General features: G+C 37.6%; 1 protein-coding gene across 3 annotated transcripts in view; it reads right to left on the reverse strand.

Moving 5' to 3' along the window:
* Positions 1–12: 12 nt before the first annotated feature.
* The window catches only part of LOC127420039 (microphthalmia-associated transcription factor-like), a 65,616-nt gene continuing 44,210 nt past the window's right edge, over positions 13–21,418 (reverse strand). For 2 of the 3 annotated variants that reach the window (XM_051661976.1, XM_051661977.1), the window contains exons 3-10: positions 14,716–14,946; positions 12,849–12,947; positions 9,580–9,697; positions 9,270–9,362; positions 8,655–8,711; positions 7,178–7,253; positions 6,898–7,045; positions 13–5,410 (exon numbers count right to left, since the gene is read on the reverse strand). In XM_051661976.1, the coding sequence (XP_051517936.1) occupies positions 4,994–5,410; positions 6,898–7,045; positions 7,178–7,253; positions 8,655–8,711; positions 9,270–9,362; positions 9,580–9,697; positions 12,849–12,947; positions 14,716–14,946 (1,239 nt within the window). In that variant the 3' untranslated portion in view covers positions 13–4,993. The remainder of the gene's footprint in view (positions 5,411–6,897; positions 7,046–7,177; positions 7,254–8,654; positions 8,712–9,269; positions 9,363–9,579; positions 9,698–12,848; positions 12,948–14,715; positions 14,947–21,418) is intronic. The other variant, XM_051661978.1, reaches the window with a different exon arrangement.

Below are 21,418 nucleotides of genomic sequence, written 5' to 3' on the forward strand. Positions count from 1 at the left end.
AAATGCCAGAAATTGTGAAAACCACTAAATATAACTTTAATGTTTGTAACACTTTCAATCCCAGTACACTTGTCAAGCTTGAAATGGCCACACTAGTGACCAACTACTTAAAAGTTTCAATTTCAAAACAACATTTTGAGTGAAAGGTGACTTCAACAGGTGAAAAGTTGGGTCGGCTTCCAGTACTGAATTCATACAAAATCCTTCATAAGGAAATTCAACCAAAAAGCCACATTAATAGCTATTTTAAGTCCTTCCTTAAATAATGTTTGGTTAAGCTTCAAAAACATAATAACAAAACAAAAAACATCTTTAGCTATAGCAAAAAAAATACAAAAAAACTTAATGTCATTAAAAGATGTTTGGTTGAAGTTCCATGGAAGCTTGTTTTAAAGGCACCTTTCAGTGGACATCACTGATACTCATGCATTCATATAGGAGCCTTATGCTTTACCTGATTGTCTGAATTATTGCTAAGAAAATAACAATTGCAACAGCCAGTTGTGCAATAAATGCACAACATACATAAATAATAGTTTTACTGCATATTCAGACTTCACTTGGAATTTGGCAACATTTTATCAGTCAACACTGTATAACATTACATACAAATGACATTAAAGTCAACTTTCAGTAGTTTCATGCTAGTAGGTGGAGTTTAAGTAAATACACTATTCTTGAAAGCCATGAAGTGCTTCAAGACAATACAGGTTTAAGCGAGAATACATTTGAAGTCAGATCAAGTCTTTAGTCAAACCCTTCAAGATCGTTCCCCACTACTTCCCTTAAGGGAAGAAATTTTACACCAGTTTGATGCCACTGTCTAAGACACAATCTAAGATCACATAAATAGAAGAAAATAAATTTCTTTTAAAGATAGAATTCATGAGTAATGAGATCTCATTCAGTTCCATTCTATGTCATTTGAGCCATCATTAAATCTGTCATGTACTTGGTGCCATCTCCTGGTGGCCATATGTAATTAGAGTGAACGATCCTCCCTGCCCATATTTGGATGACTTCCACCTGTGGTTGCAGCGATCTGAATCCTAATACGATTAGTTTAGCATTCCATGACGCTGGACAACGTACTGTATCATTTCTGATGAAGTCATCTAATCCAGGAAAGCTAAGCTGTTTTTAACCAGATAGCACATTATGATATAATTCACCCAAAAATGAAAATTATGTCATCATTATGCCTAATGTCACTCAAAAACCATATGATTTTCAAGTTTCGTTGCATAATGTTTTTGCATTAACAACAAGCATGTGAGTAAATGTTGATAGAATTTTAATTGTGAGTGAACTATTCCTTTAAGTAACAGGTTTGTAATGTAAGGCACTTAACTATGGTATGACTCAGCTTTCACTATAACTTGTTTATTATTAACCTTATTCACATAAGTCTGCACTAACTGACTGGCACAATTAACGTTGCGCTATTACCTCCCGTGGAAAGCAGGTGGTAAACTGAATTTTTTCAAATGTAATTTATCAAATGATTTCTTCTTTCAAAGAAAAGGGTTGATTTCTGAACTGAAAGTTACCTCTGCATAGTTCTATGAAACAAAACATAATACAGTAGTTGCACCTACATGGCCATTATAGTGGCACAAATCGGATACTTCTCAAAGGCATTTATCAGCGCCACAGCTGAGCATTTTGAAACAGTAAAAATATACAGTAACAGTACAGCTTATTATAACAAAGTCATTTTACACCAAGCATTTCAAAAACCCAAACAAATGTTAGAATATATAAAAACATTTTGTTTTACATTTTGTACATACTATTTTTTAGTTTAGTTTCTGAAGGTAAAGGCGTTCATCCAGTGTTTTTGACCAGTACAAAACATTTTTTTTTAAATCCTACATCTTCCTCCTAATTTTCTTAATTTTCCTAAACAGTCTCAAACACTAGGAGATACATAGCCCCTGAAAAAAAATTTTTTTCAGTGGAGATGAGTCTGAAGTCTGAAATACTAAGCAAGTTCACATTCATATGGATTATTTCATGCTTTGCACTGCATTGTGAGATGCATTGTGTTAAAATGCATCCTCTGGGTATATTCGAAATCATAATATATGCTACAAGCAGTGTATAACTATAAAGGCACTGCATATACAGTAACCACAACAAATCATGTTCATTTACATGACATTTTGTGTGGGTAATTCTTAAAATGTATTAAATGACAGATATGGCAACTAACCATAAAACAGACCATTAAAAACAACTGCCTATGTTTGTTTTCAGAAACTATTATCACCCTTAATGCTTGTCAAACTGTCAAAGTTTTGCAGAGAATTCTCTGTTGGTTTCTAGCTGGATATTGCTTACAGATCTTGGCACATTTGAATTTAAATTGGATATTGTGGAGATTATTCCAGTGACATGAAATGACCTGATTCCCATCATTCCAAAATACCCACAGTGGTGTGAATCAATGGAGCTTAATGAAATTATCGTGGACCTTAAAACAGAAAAAAAAAAAATAACACTGAGGGACGAATTCACTAAACATTGGCACAAATTTAGCATGCAATATTTCAGCACAAAACCTTGCACCTTATTGACATACCACCTGCAATTCATTTTAACCAGGCACTCTCTGCATCATGCGTATTTAAATTAAATCTTTGTCAATATTTTCAGTAAAAACACATCTCCTGACCATGTAAATTTAAAAAAATGCACCTCATTCACATAAGTCTGCACTAATTGACTTGTGCGATTAACGTCGCGGTATTACCTCCCTTGGAAAGCAGGAGGTAAATTGAATTTTTTTAAATGTAATTTATCAAATGATGATCAAATTGTGGAAAAGAGCGTTATAACTAGGGCTGCAACTAACGATTATTTTGATAATCGACGAATCTAACGATTATTAGAACGATTATACGACTATTCAGTCGATTATTGCAACAATTAATCATTAGCCCTTAACCGACTATTCAGCTTGTGCCCCAACTTAAAAGGTTATATTAAATGTGCTTACTAACATTAACGAGGACAAAATCATCTTTTAAAAATACCTCTAAATGATATTCACTGAATTACAAGGGGGAAAAAAACGTTCTTTTTTTATAAGTTTCATTCAGTAAAAAAATTCACTATTGTAATCAACAGTTTTTGTCTTGTTTTCCATTTAAATGATCTAAAAATCCTTAAAACCAGATACATTTACTTGAGAAGCAACATATTAGATATTTAGACTTGCTTTAAGAGAATGTATCTTAAAAATAAGTGTATTTTGTATATAAGTGTATTTCTTCACTTCTTCATACTTCTTCCAGTGCAGAAAAGAAAAAATATACTCATATACAAGATCTATTCTCTAAAAGCAAGCATGCTGCTTCTCAGATAAATGTATCTTGTTTTAAGTAGGCTATTTTTAGATATTTAAAATATTTCAATATTAAATACTGCATTCAAAATTCTCCAATAACAATTTTTTCTTCTGCTGTATAGCTGCTGAAGTAAATGTACGTTGTTTTAAAGGAGTTTTACATATATTTTATGGAAAACAAGCCAAAACAAAAACAAATCAAAAACATATTTTGTTGCAGTGTATAATGTGCTAAGACTACCCTCTCTCACATTTATGTTCACTTCGATCCATCTTTAACTCACAAAAAAGAACTCTCTCTTCTTAATAGAGTTGCGTATCGCCGATTTTCTTCACAATAAGATACACACCATGACACATACAGTATATTATGATTCAATACGTCGCAAGCCATCACGTTATAATCTAGCTGCAGCAAACGCGCACAAGGTACGAGCATCCCCGTGCCACAGTGTGCCTCAGCCGGGTGCAGTTTCAATCTCTCCCTCTTCACACGACTCATAGGAATGGCGCTGACCGCACAGAGAAATGCCATTTTCCCCAAGTTTGTTTATGGCCTATTTCCTTATTATCTGAACTTTAATAAAGAATGCATTAAAGATATAACGCCAGATTGTTTGCTTTTTAGACGCACTGACATGCAAGCTTTGCTTAAGCTCTGCTTTATTTCACAATGAGAGTGCTTCTGTATTTACTTATTTTGTATTTTTGCATTATAATTCCCTCATACTTTGCGATCTACATCACCTGAAGCTGTTTGGAAAGTTTAGAGTGCATCTGGACTGTGAGCTGTGTAATTCTTCCTCTCCTCAGTCAGGCGCGAACTACAGTGCTGCTCTCACGCGTCATCATTAGAGTTTCATATGATCTCATGTTATGTTAAATGACATCAAACGACTATTTGACAACAAAAATTTCTGTTGACAATTTTTTATTGTCGATGTTGTCGATAACGTCGACTTATCGTTTCAGCCCTAGTTATAACCAACATTTATTAAGATGCATGGTGCAGTCGAACACCGCTTTAGTATTCATAATTGCTTTAGTGAATCACCAAAGTGCAAAAACAACGCAAACAGCGTATGCAAATAAACAATGCTATCAGCTGGCGCAATTAGTTTTTAATGAATTGAGAGAATAGTGACACTAATTTATTCGCAGAAAAGAATTTGTATGTGCTTACTGGGCAGCTGGCTTGTTGAAAAACACCAAAAACAATTTAAATGGCAAGTATTATGCTTAAATCATTCCTTTGCAAGGGATATAAAAGAGAGAGATTTTTCTAAACTATGCGTCAAGACGCTACTGTACAACCAGAGAAAAACGACCATTCAAGTGCACTTTTACATTATCCCAAAGTTGATTCAGTTATATTCTAAATACACCTATGCAAAGTACACAAATCAATCTTTTTTCTGATACTGACCTTGATTATTTTGATATTATGCACAGCTGAATTATTGTAACATGATAAAAACTTCAGGAACGCCAAACTGGGATAAGGTTAGAATACAATAAAATAAAATTAGTGTAAACATAAAAAATAATATTACTTTGCACTTGATAAAACAAGCTGTGCTTCCTATTTGGCAGTCAATCGAATTATTGGAAAACTGCAACCAATAGCCAGCCAAACGAGGGCTAACAAACATGCTCATTTTCTTCCATGCTCACGCTATTTTTCCGGCTACTTTCGTTTGAGGCTCCAGGTGAGACGGAGGTGAGCAGCGAGTCGTTTGTTGCTACAGCCGATAATGTGTCGTCCATCAGGATGTCGTCAAATTTGGTGCCGTGTGCCTTAGGGACCAGACCGTAAGCCTCTGCATCAGTGGTAGAGCCCAGACCATGGGCGTCATTAAAGGTGACTGTGCCATTGTTAAGGTCGAGGGTGCTTGAGCGGCCCATGTCTGGGCAGGAGGGGTGCGCGTGGGGGTACATATCCTGGGTGCAGCCTCCCAGAACCGGCTCCTGTTTGATGGCCTGGGCTGCTAGCTCTGATGGGCAGAGTGTAGAGGAGGTGACGGCCAGTCCATGGGCACGGGCCTGCATTTCCAGCTCCTGGATTAATGTGGAGCATTAAAAAGAGAGAAGAGGTCTCCTGTTAATGGCTGACTACAACATTGCATAACCTGTTGCTTAAAGGGTTAGACCAAAATGTAACATTGACACAATGTTTACTATTGACACAATTTCAGAAAGGCTTCATTACCTGCAACAATCAGTGTGTCTACATGCACACCAACATGCTGATAACTGCCAAAAATCTAAAAACTGCCAAAAAATTATTCTCTGCTTTTGACATCAACGCGTAAACAGGCATGCACACAACACTTGCGCACGTGTTTACACGCAACGCAAAATCAAGATAATGGTCAAAAATCTACCTGTGCCAATCGGTTTGTGCTTAAACCATTTATGACCTTATCCAGATAAAGGAGAGCCATTTAAGCCATTTACATGACCACACACATTGTCAGCTTATTAAGCATAATCAGTGTAAGAATGTGCATGTAAACTTGCTCAGTAGCTTAAAACAATGTCTACATAGCTATTTGGATATTGGTTAACATTAACCAATAAGAATACCAAACAAAAATTTGATGATGACTATTTCTATTACATGAAACTTTTTTCTAGGTATAGAGTGCAACAGTGCCTGCTCATGTTTTCAGCTGCTTGGTTCCGGAAGAATTTTTCCTTTTTTTTTTTCCCTAAGAGATTTCATAAAATCCTTCATAAAAGTGTAAACAATACATTCTAATTTATTTCAAAATATTCATATATATATATACAAATAAGTACGTAAAACGTGTAGGGAGACCGACTCGACTGCATCATTCACAGAGCTTCAATGGAAGTGGGCGGTCCCTGCAGAGCTCTTTTGGCATGCTTTGTTAGCTGCGATTCTCTGATTGGTGGATCTTTTTCTGCAGGATCATGGGTAATATAGTTATTCAGCACAAATTTAGCAATTAAATATACCATCGATTAACAACCTCAGAGCTCACTGTAGGTCTGTTATGAAATATTTGTAAGTTACTGTTTAAAATAAATTAGTTTATGGAGAAAATGAAAGGGATTTTTACTTCCGGAACCAGACTGTTGCGCTCTATAGTGGTCAACTGATATGGGTTTTCGTTCAACAACAATCGCTGATGCCACTGAGTAGAAAGCAGGGTGGCTACTGTTATGAAAATATATACGTATGATATGATAATGTACAATTTTAAAAAGATAGCATATGAGATGTATACAAAATCCTAAAATTCAATTCAATATTCCCAAATGTGAAACCTGAAATTTACACTTCTGCTAATCTGCAAAGTGGGTACAGTTATAAGCCAATGCCAATAATCTCAAAATGGCACAAATGGCACTTTTGATTAATCAGCCTGGCCAAAATATTGGTCTATCACTTCTTCAATCAAAAGTTTACATGTTACATTTAGTTAGTGCGCTCATTTAATGTCTCTACAATTAAAGGCCTTTACATTGGTATTTTATTGATTGTTATTTGCAATATTGTTGGCAAAGTCTGAGCTGACCTGTATCCTAAGCATCAGGTGGCGGTTGGCATGTTCCAGCTTCTTCTGTCGGTTCTCCAGCTCTTTGGCACGTTGTTGCTCTCTCTGAAGTTTCCTGATGTAGTCCACAGAGGCCTTCAGAATAGTACCCTTGTTCCAGCGCATATCCCTGAGGAATAACACAACCATCCTCAGCTGACAACAGCAGCTCTATTAACAGCATTAGCATCTGTGGTGATAATAGCATGTATTCATATGGTTCACGTGTAGCTCAGTATGTACTGAACATTTCTGTCCTTACGGGTCATTTGATTTTGGAATCAGAGTTCCCAGTTCTTTGATTCGATCGTTGATGTTGAATCTTCGTCTCCTCTCAACTGATACAGAGGAAGAAAATAATATTACATTACAAATCCATATGATATTCGAGGGCCATATAATATTTAGACTTGTGTAGCCAGACCTTTGACTAAATGGCATAAAGTCTGGTCCACATTGCAGCTTATTCTTGCCAAGAACCGCCCACATGGAAGGGACCGTCTGACCAACATGTAAAGCGATCAACCAGTTTGTTTTGTTTTTACATAAGGGGCGGGTTTATCTGAAATAGACTATAACACAATGAAATGTAATGCAAGTATGTAAATGAAGTGGTGCAAAGCACAATTAGCTATTTTCATGAGAAAAAGGTAATTTCGCTAAGACGTTTTCAGCGCGAAGTCTAAACTCATTTCCTGCATATGAGTAAAGTTCATATCCAAACAAGAAGTTGGAGAGTTGGAGAGAAGTTGGAGAAAAGATTTTGTATTTAGTATGATTTTTCTGACCACTTTGTTATTTTGATTATATTTTTTGTTTCATTTGAAGTGTAATTTGATTTAGAAATATTTTTGGTTTAATTGTTTCAATAAATTAATTTCATTTTTCAAAATCAAAAACGACCGGTAGAAGTGAAGTGTGTTCCGATAAAATCACTGTTAATACTAGCCATGATTTTTGTCAGTAGATGAAAATTATTTATAATACTTACATTCTCTCTATAATTTAATGGAGCGTAAATCCAAATCCTGATGAGAACCACATTTTCCATACGTATAAAATGAGCGTGTCACTGTCATAGAAATGCCTGACATTCAATAGGGACGTGGTTAATGCACGAACATAAGTCCTTATTTCTATTCTTCTAATTCATTGCATACAGTCAATTAACACTACCAACTTCTTATGAATGTGCTGCCTTGTTTATATCACTGGTGCTTGACAGGGAATGGACTATATAATAGGATGCAGATGGTGCAGGAGAAGAACCTCAGAATTAAATTGCACTTGACCCAGCCCATTTGCGCTTTGCACCTGCAATTTCGCCAAATCCTCTTGCGCCTAGATTTAGTGCATGCTTGTACGAAAGCATAACTTCATGGCCATGCTCACTGACTTTGCATGTATGGCTTATGGGATAGCACTGCGCTTAGCGATAGTGCTCTTAAAATAGGGCCATGAATATCTTTCAAAGATTTGATGGCACTAAACTGGCAAACTTTGTCAAATTCAGTGATAATTTCACGAATTCTTGCTGTTTCAATGCATTACCTTGTAAACATAACTTCAGCAGACTGATAAAAACCTTATGTGCCCTTACTGGCAGAAATTACATAAAGCTTGCCAGATTAAAAGAAAGGACTTTCCAGTTTTGTTTGCAATATGCATCAGATGCTCAATGAACTGACTATGGGCCCATATTGACGGTGGGATAGTCAACATCAACATAAAAAACTCACTTAAGTTATGGTTGTCCTTTTTTTGCCTTTCCTTTGCGAAAGCGCGCACTTCTGCCTCTAAAAAAAGACAAAGCATGGTGAGAGGAGAAGTTGACAGCACAACATTTATTTCACAGATGGCTTTATTGTTAATTTGAGAACATGAAAAGTCTCTTGGCACCCCTGAAATGTCATTGCAGCTGTCTTTCATAGTATAATCACTAAAGGTCAGTGTTAAGTTGTTGTTAAGCAAGTATGCATATTTGCTCTCCCTAAACAATTCTTTGTAACCAACAATTTTCTTTTTGGTTATGTTCGGAATAGCATACTAACATACTACTCTTACTATTGCTGCTGTATATAGTATGTATACTGTGCACAGTAAGTACATTTTCTGAATGCAAGGCATGCATGAATGACCTACTAGTTTTGCCCAGATTTGCAGTATGCAACAAAGCACACTGCACGGAACACAGTAAGCAAGTCTTCTATTCTGAACAAAACTATAATAATTGTTGCACATCTGATGCACCAGTATAGGTTTGTGAATGTGCAAATGAAACCCACAAAATTGTCATTGCTATGATTCAGAGAAGACCCTGACATGCAGACAATGTATGAAATATTTCCACGTACCCACAGGAAACCCTTCAGGCCTTTGATAGTTCTCAAACTTGCCACAGGAGCTGGGTTTGTCCATCATGTGCATCATGGCTGGAGATGGAGTAACTATGTGGCATATGATCATATTTCTTTACATTTCTCACTCTTAGCATCTTCCACATGAAATTTCTACTGACTTTAAAAGGTAAACCACAATACATTGTCAAAAGGCCTGGAGGGTCTTTGTTGCTAAACAAAACAGCATTAAAACTTTCATGCCCAAAAAAGCAGCTTTTATCAAATCAAACATGGTTAGACTCAATGTAGTCACAATGGCACTCACCAGAGAATTCCCTTTTAATATTGGGCAGGTTAGCAGGGCAGGAGTTACTGACAGAGATTCCAGGAGGTGGTATCCCTGGGTTACTGTACATGTCCATGAGGTTAGCTGAGACAGGGATCTAAAAACACAAGATACATGCTGTGCACACAATATCAACATTGTCTCATTGCATTCAACTCCACTTTGAATCCAGTCCTTAAAACAGGACTGCACACTTACTTTCTTAAGTGTTAAAGACACAGTGTTATTAGCACAAATGAACATTTATTAGCACACCATAGAGTATGGTTGCAATTGTTTTATTGTTATTTTTAAAATTATGTATTACTATTTAATATTTACGACTGATGAGGGCTGTCGATTTAATTTGTTAAGTTAAAAATAACGCAATTAATCATGTCCCGGGACCGTAATAAGGAATATTCCTACCATCGGTGCAATTCAAGCTTGTAGTACCACCTGTTTTCAGCCAGGGGCAGTAAGCAAAACTCCAGCTGTATAAGCAGCATACAGCTGTACAGAGAACAAAGTTCAAACTGCATTCCGAACGGGATAAATCAGCCTCCGAAGGGCACTTCGAAGGGAGAACAATCATGATAGCCATGCTGTAAGATCGCTTTAAACAGAATTTCCAATAAAATTGACTTAAAAGATGAGTTCTGAATAAACGTTATTTTTGAGCCCAACTTTCAGCCCTCCAAAGCTCTAACAGTGGATGGTAAAGCCTTCGTACAGAATAGGGCATAGGGATGATAACCTCTGAATGGAATGCACATTCATGCTTCCTTGACACTAGAAACAACACAAGATGAGAACGCGTTCTTGTGTTTAAACACAGCTGGAATGAGTGCAAGTCCGAATGCAGGGGTCTTGAAATGGGTTGCTGTGAACTGTAAGCCAATGATAGGCTCATGTTTAATATTATGGAAATAAACAATATATTGCCATATTTATAAACCACTTTTTGTATTGTCTAATCAATGATTTACTCATCTGCCACAATAATATAATGCATTTAAATTATCTGAATTATTATATTTATAAAATATTTTATATTTGTATTTATGTAAATATAACAATTTATAATTATTTAATAATTATATATTTTATTATTGTTATTTGAGGGGCTTTCTCAGCAAATATTTATATATTTGATTAATTGCGATTATTTGGATTAATTAATCAGCATATCAGGTAATTAATACGATTAAACATTTTAGTGGATAACAGCCCTAATTTTTATTACCATAAACACTCATAAAAAATAAAAAATAAATCATTGTGCTGCAGCCCCTTCGTAATTTCCTTGCCCCTCACCGCCACAGAATACTGTATGCATTTCCTTATTTCCTGCTATGCAATTAAAAACAATAATACTTCGATTTATAATAATTTTTATATAAATAGTAGTGCTGTCAATCGATTAAAATATTTAATCGAATTAATTAAATGGTATGTCGATTAATTAATCGAATTAATCACAATTAATCGCATACATATTTGCTGAGAAAGCATATTTTTTCATTATTATAACAATAATTCAATATATAATTATTAAATAATTATATATATAATAAAACATAATAATACAGATAATTAAAATGCATTACATTATTTTGGCACACAAGTTAAGTTAAGCATTAAAAAGGCCAATACAAAAAGTGGCTTTAGAATGCAATATATTGTTTATTTCTATATTACTGAACGTACAGTAAGCCAATTATTGGTCTACAGTTCACAGCAATCCATTTTGCAATTGAATTCGTCAATGAGTCCGAGATTTATTATAAGGGCTTGTCTAAGGACGCGTCAATGTACACCTGTGTCAGACAGGCGATTTTGGAGCATCTCGGTTGCATTGCGTCATAAATATACAATTTTTAAGTCTCTTTGTCAAGTTAAATGAAGTTTGAAACTTAGAAAAACACGTCTTCAGATCCCTGTCTTCGGATTTGCGCTCCATCAAGATGTGTTTGTACACAAGAATGTGTTCTTATCTAGTGTTGTCTGCTCTCAGTAAGTGCGGTTTGTTCTCTGTATAAGCTGCGCGTTGCCTATACAGCTGAAGTTTCACTTACTGCCCCCTGGAGAAAACAGGTGGTACTCCATGCTTGAAATGCTCATATGGAAGGAATATTCCTTATTACGGTCCAGGGACATGATTAATTATTTTTTAATGCATAATTTTTTATATAATTAATCGCACTGCATTAACGCATTAAATCGACAGCCCTAATAAAAAGTAATGGTTTAAGAAATAGACCACTGGAAAAACACATATCCATCAACCACTAATTTGAATAGCATGATCAACACGGGAAATTACAGTGACAACACGTCTATGGCAAAAGTTCGAGCGCTCAAGATTTGGCAAAGGACATCAGACTAATTTTACATGTTCTTTGTTGCAACACTCCTCATAGGTGGAAACAACACTTAATGCACATCGGCAAATGTGTTCAAATTTGCTGTTGCATATTATAATTTGTTTTCGCAAATGTGAGCAAAACATTCTTCCAAGGAACACAAAAGAGGTTTTGAAGAATATTCATGCAGATCTTTTCAATACAATGAAAGCACCAATAAGGACAAGCATCATAAAAGTACCATAAAAGTAGTCCATATGACTCGTGCAGAACAGACCAAAATGTAGTCTATTCACTGAAAATTTTCTCTTGGCATATTTGTGATGATTTGTCATGAGACGCAAGCTGCAGTGTCGTTTGACATTATTAAAGTCAATCCTAATGCATCGAGAGGTGACAAGTTTGAATATGCGCTAGCGCAAATGAGATTTGAGAGTCACGGCGGAAGCTTTTCAGCTCATATAATGTAAATTTCAGTCTGTTTCACATACACAGCTATCAGGTGGCTTTAGAAGGCTTGCGATATACTCAATGAGCTCATGGACCACTTTCATAATGCCTTTTTTGTCCTTTTTGGAGCTTTAAAGCTCCAGTCTCCATCCACTTCCACTGTATGGAAAACAGCAGTTTTTTTTTTTTTTGAACACTCTTCAAAATTCTTCCTTTTGTGTTTCATGAAAGAACAAAAAAACATACAGGTTTGTCATTACATGAGTGTGATTAAAAGTTGCTGCTGACAAAAATTATATTTTTGGGGTGAACTATTCAGTCAATACTCCAAAAGATCGGGTGATTAAAGACATGTGGCTTACGTGTCAAAAACATTTTGGGTCCACTATACAAGAGCTGAACTAGTGAGTAAAAATAAGTGTAGTAGTGCAAAGAAAGTAAAACGATCCATACCGTGTTTGACATCTGAAGCCCAGGGTCCAAGGGGAATCTAATGAGATCCTCATTGTAACTTGATTCTAAACTAATTATGTCATCAATGACATCGTCCATCTGACAAAGATCAAAAGCAATCAGTCAAACAGCACTTAATAGTTAAAGTATATTACGTATAAGCCTCGTATAGTGAATTAAAGTGCTCTAGTGTGGTGAAATAAAGAAACCGTTCAAATCAACCCACTTCTTATCATGAAAATCATTAAGAAAACTATGCAGTTCAACAGCAGACTCTCTTTAATCAGGTATTAACACTTATTTCAGCACGACTCTCTCCTCTCTATCACACTGTGAGCGATGACGCAATCTACGGCAGCTGTTATAGCGAGATATTCACAGAGCCGCAAACAGTGAGGCTGTTAGTTTTGCTCCTCTACTCGAGTCAGTTTTTATGATTAGCAGGTAATGAACTCTAAAATAACATCTTCACAAAGTGATGCCTATTTATACTTCATTTACAAATGTTGACACATGATAAAGAATTCGCAACAGATTTGTTTGTAATGTTATAGAGTGAATTTCACAAAGAACGTGTCCAGGCCACATTTTTACCACAAAATAAAAAAGGGAGAAATACTCTTTTGCGTAAAGAAAATAAAGCCTATTTTAGGACAATAAAGATATTTGCATTGTGGCATTATTTTTGTAACAATAAAGCACATTTTCCCTCCTAATTGTTGCTGTAACAGATAACATTTTAACTTTTGAGTTTATTTGTAATTATCAATGCTGATTCAAATTAGATTCTCATTACTGTAATACATTAATGAAAATCATCCCGTCCGGACACAATATTTATTAAAAATTCAAATCAGAACAACTTAAAAGCAGTACAAAAATCCTACAGTGATGTATAAATACTTTAGAATTTAAATGATATATATTATTATATAATATAATATATTTGCATTACAGTAATGAGAATTTGGGAGGAAAATGTACTGGGATATTTCACCCAAAAATGAAAATGATCTCACCCTCATGCCATCCCAGATGTGTATGACTTTCTTTCTTCTGCTGAACACAAACAAAGATTTTTAGAAGAATATCTCATCTCTGTTGGTCCATACAATGCAAGTGAATGGTGACCAGAATTTTTAAGTTCCAAAAAGGAGATAAAGACAGCATACAAGTAATCCATAATACTCCAGTGGTTAAATCTATATCTTCTGAAGTGATATGATAGATGTGGGTGAGAAACAGATCAATATTTACGTCCTTTTTTACTATCAATCTCCACTTTCACTTCTGGTGTGTTATACATACACATAAGGACTTAAATATTGATCTGTTTCTCACCCACACTTATCATATTGCTTCAGAAGATAAGGATTTAACCACTGGAGTTATGGATTACGTTTATTTTGCCTTTATGTGCTTTTCGGACCTTCAAAAGTCTGGTCACCATCCACTTGCATTGTATGGACCTACAGAGCTGAGATATACTTCTAAAATCTTTGTTTGTATTCTGCTGAAGAAAGAAAGTCACACATCTGGGATGGCATGAGGGTGAGTAAATGATGAGAGAATATTTATTTTGGGTGAATTATCCCTTTAATTTTTATGATAATAATGCTACAATGCAAAAAATAAATAAATCTAAAAACAGACTTCATATTCTTTATGCAAAATATTTCTTATTTTTTCTGTATTCCTTGTCTATACTAATTTTAAAATATACAATAATAATAAAATTAAAGCAGCAAAGAATTGTGACAAAATCTGGAGCAATTAAAGATGTAACTATGATGTCTACAGATGATTTTTCGGAATATAATGGAAATATATTAGTATTCTTAATACAGTAGTGAAACAGGGTTGTTACCTCTTTCTCGCAGTTGGAGTTTAGGGTCAGTAAGGCCATGGGACTGTTGGGGGCGCTGTTGCCCGGCCCCGGAGGCATTCCCCTGTGATCAGTGGTCTGGCTGGGGCACGGTAAGCTCAACACCTGCGATCCAAGCTTTCCTCCCAGAGTGGTGGAGAGATACTCCTTCACCTGCTGCCGCTGAGCCTGCTGGATATGATACTTAGTGGGGTTTTCAAGATGAGTTTGAACCTTGAGAGAGAGAGAGAGAGAGAGAGAGAGAGAGAGAGAGAGAGGGGGTGGGGGGGTCAGGGGGTTTATAGATGGTACACTAATGGCTAATGACAATGTGTAGTTTTAGATTTTAAAAAGTTTACTATTTAAAGATTTTATTTTATTTTTTTCAGATTAAAGGGATATTACATGCAAAAATTAAAAATCTGTCATGTCCAAAGCTGCCCTTTTCCATACAATGAAAGTGAATGGTTACAACGGCTGTTCCTGGTCCACATCCATACTGTAAAACATCTTTTGTGTTCCAAAGAAGAAAGAAAGTCTAAAGGGTTTGGAATGACATCAGGGTGAGTAAATGATGACAGAGAAATGTCCCTTAAAAGCTTGCTCCGCTGCAATGTAAGTGCATTTTAGGAGCACAGGGGCAAAAAGAGAACATTTCAAAAAACATATCTTTTCTCATGTTAATGTTTTTTTGTTTTTTTTCTAAAGTCATCACATTATACTTGCAGTATAAGCACCGCTCACTCCATACAAATAAACACACAAACAACACAACCTTATTTTGCTGAAATCTTTATTGTACCAAGTTTTTTCACTTTCCACATACGAAACCAAAAAACCTTATTATATCCTACAGTGCAAAACTGGTAACCTGCAATTGTTACCTCAATTATCTATTTCTACTTGCTCTAATCCATAATATATATATATATATATATATATATATATATATATACACATATATATACTTTTGTTGGTGTAGCCTAATTTTTCAGGTAAATTTAGTCAGATTAAATAACATTACTGAATAAAATAAAACCAGTTAATTTTGATGTTACCATGTGAAGTATATTTTATAGGTTACCTCACAAAACATTTTTACAGTGAATAATATACACTCACTGAGCACTTTATTAGGAACACGTGTGTATTAGGCATCCTTCTGTCTTCAGGAGATGATGGTGTAGCTTCCAGTTGGGTGATGACCTTTGTCCTGTACTTTGTCCTGCCACTGAATGTGTAGAATGCACTGCAGGCACCTCAGATGGAAGCTGTTGAGTTTGCTCTCATGTTTCACAAAGTGGTCCATGTCTCGCTGCTGTAGAGGAGTGTACTGAGCACGCAGGCCTAATAGATGAGAAGTTTGGTATTTTCTGTGAGATTTGGGTTGTTCCAGACCCTCTGTTTCAGTCTGGCCATGGCTGCTGCTGCCTTGGCGATCCTGCCATTCACCTCTGTATCGATGGAGAGTGAACTGGAGGTGATGGACCTGAGGTAGGTAAAGTTCTCAATAACTTCCAGGTTGTACCCATCAATGACGATGATGATTGAGGGGGGGTCTACATCCTGGGCCATGATGTTGGTTTTCTTCAGACTGATGGTTAGTCCAAACTCCTTGCAGGCACGGGAGTGGCGGTTGGCAAGCTGCTGCAGACCGTCTTCCGTATGTGACATCAAGGCAGCATTGTCGGCAAATAGCAACTCATGGATGAGTACCTCTGTGACTTTAGTCTTAGCGTGGAGATGGGAGATATTGAACAGCTTGCCGCCATCCCTGGTGTGAATGTAGACTCCCTCACCGCAGTCCCTGAAGGCGTATTGGAGGAGCATGGAGAAGAAAATACAGAAGAGAATCGGTACGAGGACACAGCCTTGATTGACTCCACTGCCAACTGGGAAGGCCTCCGATGTTGCACCGTTAAAGCAGACCATGCTGTGCACGTTCTCGTGGAACAAGGTGACAACGGCTATCAGTTGTGTAGGGCAGCCAATCTTCTGCAGTAGCCTGAACAGTCCGCTCCTGCTGACCTGGCCAAACGCCTTCATCAGATCAATGAAGGCAATGTAGAGGGGCGTCTACTGCTCTCGACAATTTTCCTGCAGCTGGCATAGTGAAAACATCATGTCTACAGATGACCGGTCAGCTCTGAAGCCACAGTGGGACTCTGGATATACTCGGAAGACTAGGGTCTACAGGCACACCAGGGCGACATGGGCGAATGCCTTCTCGACGATGCTGAGGAGGGAGATGACCCGGTAATTATTGCCTCCTTTGTTGTTATACAAAGTAACAATGTTGGCATCTCGTATGTCCTGGGGTTGTGGCCCTGTTCCCAGCAGAGGCAGAGGAGTTTGTGCAGTGGCTGAAGCAGCGCAAGTTTCCTGCTCTTCAGGACTTCTGGCAGGATGCCATCTCTCCCAGGGGCCTTCCCACAAGCGAGGCAGTCAATGGCTTTGCTAAGCTCTTCCAGAGTGGGTGTGGGCATCTAGCTCCTCCATGACTGGCAGATCTGGGATGGTGTCCAGGGCGGTGTGTGACGAGGTTTTTGGGTTGAGTACAGCTCGAGGTAGTGCTCAAACCAGCGCTGCAGCTGCCCGACTTGGACTTGAGGGGGGCGGTCTTCATGGTTGAGGGGCCTGTCGTCTTTTTGATGCCCTCGTACATTCCTCTTACATCTCCAGTGTCAGTAGCTGCCTGGAGAGTACTGCAGAGGTTTAGCCAATAGGTGTTGGTGCAGTGGTGGGCAGTCTGCTGGGCATTTTTCCTAGCAGTCCTGAGGGCCTCAAGTGCACTCAGGCTAGGCAATGGCTTGTAAGCCAGGAGGGCTTTCCTCTTCACCTCAGTCATGGGTTCCATTTCCTCCCAATGGGCCTCATACCAGTCTGCATTTTTATGCTCCTTCTTTCCGTAGGCAGTGATGGCTGAGTTGTACACAGCGTCTCAGAGGTGGGACCATCTAGAGTCAAATGTGTTTTTTTCAGGTGTCTCCTCAGTGAGAGCTTCCTGCAAGTTGCCGATGAATTGCTGTGTCTTCTCTGGATTTCTTGCGCAGCAGATGCTAATACATTAATGTTGCCAAGGCAGTTAATTCGGTGCTACTCGCACCTTGCTGGCCACGAGGGAGTGGTCTGTGTTGCAGTCGGCACTGTGGTAACTGTGGGTGAGGATGACACTGGCAAGTTCCGCCCATCAGGTGATGATAAGGTCTAGCTGGTGCCAGTGGCGGGAGCACAGGTGTCTCCATTACATCTGGTGAATCTCCTTGCACGTGAAGAAGGTGTTTAACACGTACAGACCGTGGAAGCAGCACATCTCGAGCAGACGCTAAACATTTTAGTTGATCTTGCCCCTGCCGTGAGTGGGCCAGGCCTCACAGTCAGCTCCCACTCTAGCAATTAAGTCTCAGAGAAGGTAAGTCCTTCTGTGCTGGGGATTTTGGATATCGCTTCATCCAGGGCCTCATCCAACTGGTCTTTCTCCTCCGGGATAGAACAGAGGGTTGGGGCATACACGCTGATGTTGGCTGGGCCAGAGGATGTTGACAGGTGGAGGGCAAGGATCCTCTCGGTGCCTGATGAGGGAGGCTTGAAGGCGATGAGTGTGTTCTTCACAGCGAAGCCGACACCGTGCTGCCTTGGTTCGTCCGAGGACTTCCCTTGCATATAGAAGGTGTAGCTTGCTTCCTTGATGGTGCCACTGTCGGTCAGTCAGGTCTCCTGTAGGTAGGCAATGTCGACTTTCAGTCTGAAGAGTTCCCTGTCAATGATGACAGTCTTGTGTGCGTCGTTGATCTGCTGCAGGTCGGCAGTGAGTCCAGGACACATGGTCCTGATGTTCCAGCTTGCGAATCGAAGAGCTGGAGTCTTCTTTCTTTTTTGAGTCTTGCCTGGTGTGATGCTTGTGGCCTATTTGTCGAGTTGGTTCTCTAAGCTCCATGCACCCAGTGAAGCAGGAAGGCCATGGCGGGACAGCACCTTAGTGGCTGGGGGCTGGCGGTAGCTGTCCAATGAGATGCGATGAACTCTCCCACCATCGGAAGTGACCCCTGGCACTCATTTCTTATGCCAAATGGATGAGTTTATCACCGGTAACTGCCACTTCCTGTGTTGTGCCGATGCCTTGCGACGTCGATCAAGTGTCCTCTCCAGTGGAGGTATGAAGCCTGGGCAGATTACTATGGAGAATCAGCTGTTGCCCATGCAGCAGACCCTCCCCCCCAGCTGGTGGATCCAAGGGAATGATGGATGCCAATATAACTTGGCACCAGCGGTGTCGTAGGTGTTGCCAGAAGGACACTGGTACAATGTCAGACCAACTTAGGGATTTGTTGTCAGGGCTGAATCCCCTAGCCTTTCCCATGAGTAGGTATAGCCGCAAGGCAGCGAAGGTTTGAATACATATACACCTACTTATTCATGCTATTATCTAATCAGCCAATTGTGTGTCAGCAGTGCAATGCATTAAATCATGCAGATACAAGTCAGGAGTTTCAGCTAATGTTCACATTAACCATCATAATGGGTAAAAAATGGGATTTCGACTTAGAAAGGTGCACTCCAGCTTCAATATTTTGCAACAGTTTTAAAACAGCAAGAGTAATATTAATGTTACAGCAAGAGTAATTTCTTAATTTATGTCAACACATTAAAACATCAAAACAACAGTTATGAAAATTAAACCATTATAAAGACGCACATATCTATTTAATAGTGTAAACTCCCATTAATTTATCTCTTGCAGGTGTCAGTGTACATCATCCAATAGAACATTTGGTATAAAAGTGTGCACAATTAGAGAAATATTCATGGATTCTCATTTGTTTACTTAACATTTCTTTAGATAATTTCTTCAAATTATGTTATTAAGTATTAAAGCACTTTTTTATTAAAATTGTGTAAGAACGGAGAAATTTATAATTTGTCATGCCAAATATGGACATTAGAGGTAGAATTTATTAATTCATGCATACTTCACAGGCCACGTGACAAGGAGTTCCGCATACCATGCCATTGCAATATTATCCTTATAACCTTTATAAGGTATATAAGGATATAATATTGTTTTGACTGATAGAATATGCAGTAAATAAATAAATGATTACAGCAATGTATGGTTTGTCTATATTTTCCAGTCTCCTCTTGTATTTGTATATGTTTATTATACTGTATGCATTATAGAAAAGACAAAGCTAAAAAGCATGCATTCTATCCACATTAGAAGCCGAAGATTAAGTGTAATTTGTACTGTTTACATTCTACATTCGTGGTGCTAAAGCTATATGTGGTCATAATATTGTATTTTATGATGAAATTTGTTAAAAGAATCTGCGTGATCATAAATCATAAAAAAGTTGATCTCTCTCTTTCTCTAATAACCGAACCAGTAACGGAGGCTTGGGCTGTTTCTATGTAAGATGCTTAAACAGTGGTGTAATAAAGCAGTTGTACACACAAAAGCGTATTAAGGACGAAAACCTGAAATCTTCCTAAGTAAAACACAGATGTCAATTTATACATTACAAGACTTACAATAAATAAGTAATCACAGTTCCTTTTTCAAAGTAGTAATAATTACAGTAATTTAAAACCAAAATAGACTACCATTCTATTCATAGCACAATTATTCATCTTTCATGAGTCCCTCCCTATGAGCCATATGAACAAAATGACCTTTACACTCATTTAACTTGTCATGATCAGCTCACAATTTACACCATGACATACAGTACACAAGAGATTATAATTGTTTTACATGTATCTAAATACAATTTCTTGCCAGGTCCTCTGTTACTGACATATATAATTAAAGATGTATAATGTATGTATAAATGTATAATTATTATTATTTGTTTTCTTGCATTTGACAGAGCACAATTCTCTGTATTATCCATCAATGTGTGTGTACAAATACGGAAACATTGCTGTTAACAAACACAATAATTGTTCCAATTACTTTGGTCAATCAACAGCAAACAATTTAATAAAGAGATAATAAACCTACAATACTATGAGCATTAAAAATACTTAAACTCTCACCTGATAATTATGATATTCAACAATCTCCAGCATATTTATAACACAAAGCACTTGAATGAACACTGTGAGAAAGGAACCCAACCTACTCTGCTTCACCTTCTTAACTATCTAGTAAACTGACTTAACCAAACAAGAATGCAGTTGGATCTGCCAAAAAAGAGGGTGACAAACCGATTAGTTTTGCATGTTGACCGATTAGCACAAGACACAACAAACACTATTGATGTTGTGCTGTTCTATTTCAAATATGACTTGATGCTTTTATGTAGCAACTTTGACGTCAGCGTCAACTTAAAACAATGGAGTCTTTCAGACTGACTCTGGCTCCCAGCAACAAAAATCTCCCACCTCCATCCTATTCAGACAACTTTTGCCTAATTCAGGACATATTGGAATTATTTAGTTTTTACCATTATAAATGTGAAAATGGCTGATGAAACGCATGCATGAACTTTGACAGCTAAATTGTCACCTAGATTTCTAACAATTCTCGGAGGAACGCAACAAGTACACATAGCTAACCCAAATGTTTAACCCAAAGATAAAATGTTAAAAACTAGAAAACCTTGAAGTTTGAAGGTTGACATTTTTAGGATCTCTACTGCACGAAGAGACTAGATAAATGGTTAGAAAAATGTTTAAGGCCTTTACATGACCTTACACGTTGTCA

The sequence above is a fragment of the Myxocyprinus asiaticus genome, chromosome 29, assembly GCF_019703515.2.
Source record: "Myxocyprinus asiaticus isolate MX2 ecotype Aquarium Trade chromosome 29, UBuf_Myxa_2, whole genome shotgun sequence".
Taxonomy (NCBI): domain Eukaryota; kingdom Metazoa; phylum Chordata; class Actinopteri; order Cypriniformes; family Catostomidae; genus Myxocyprinus; species Myxocyprinus asiaticus.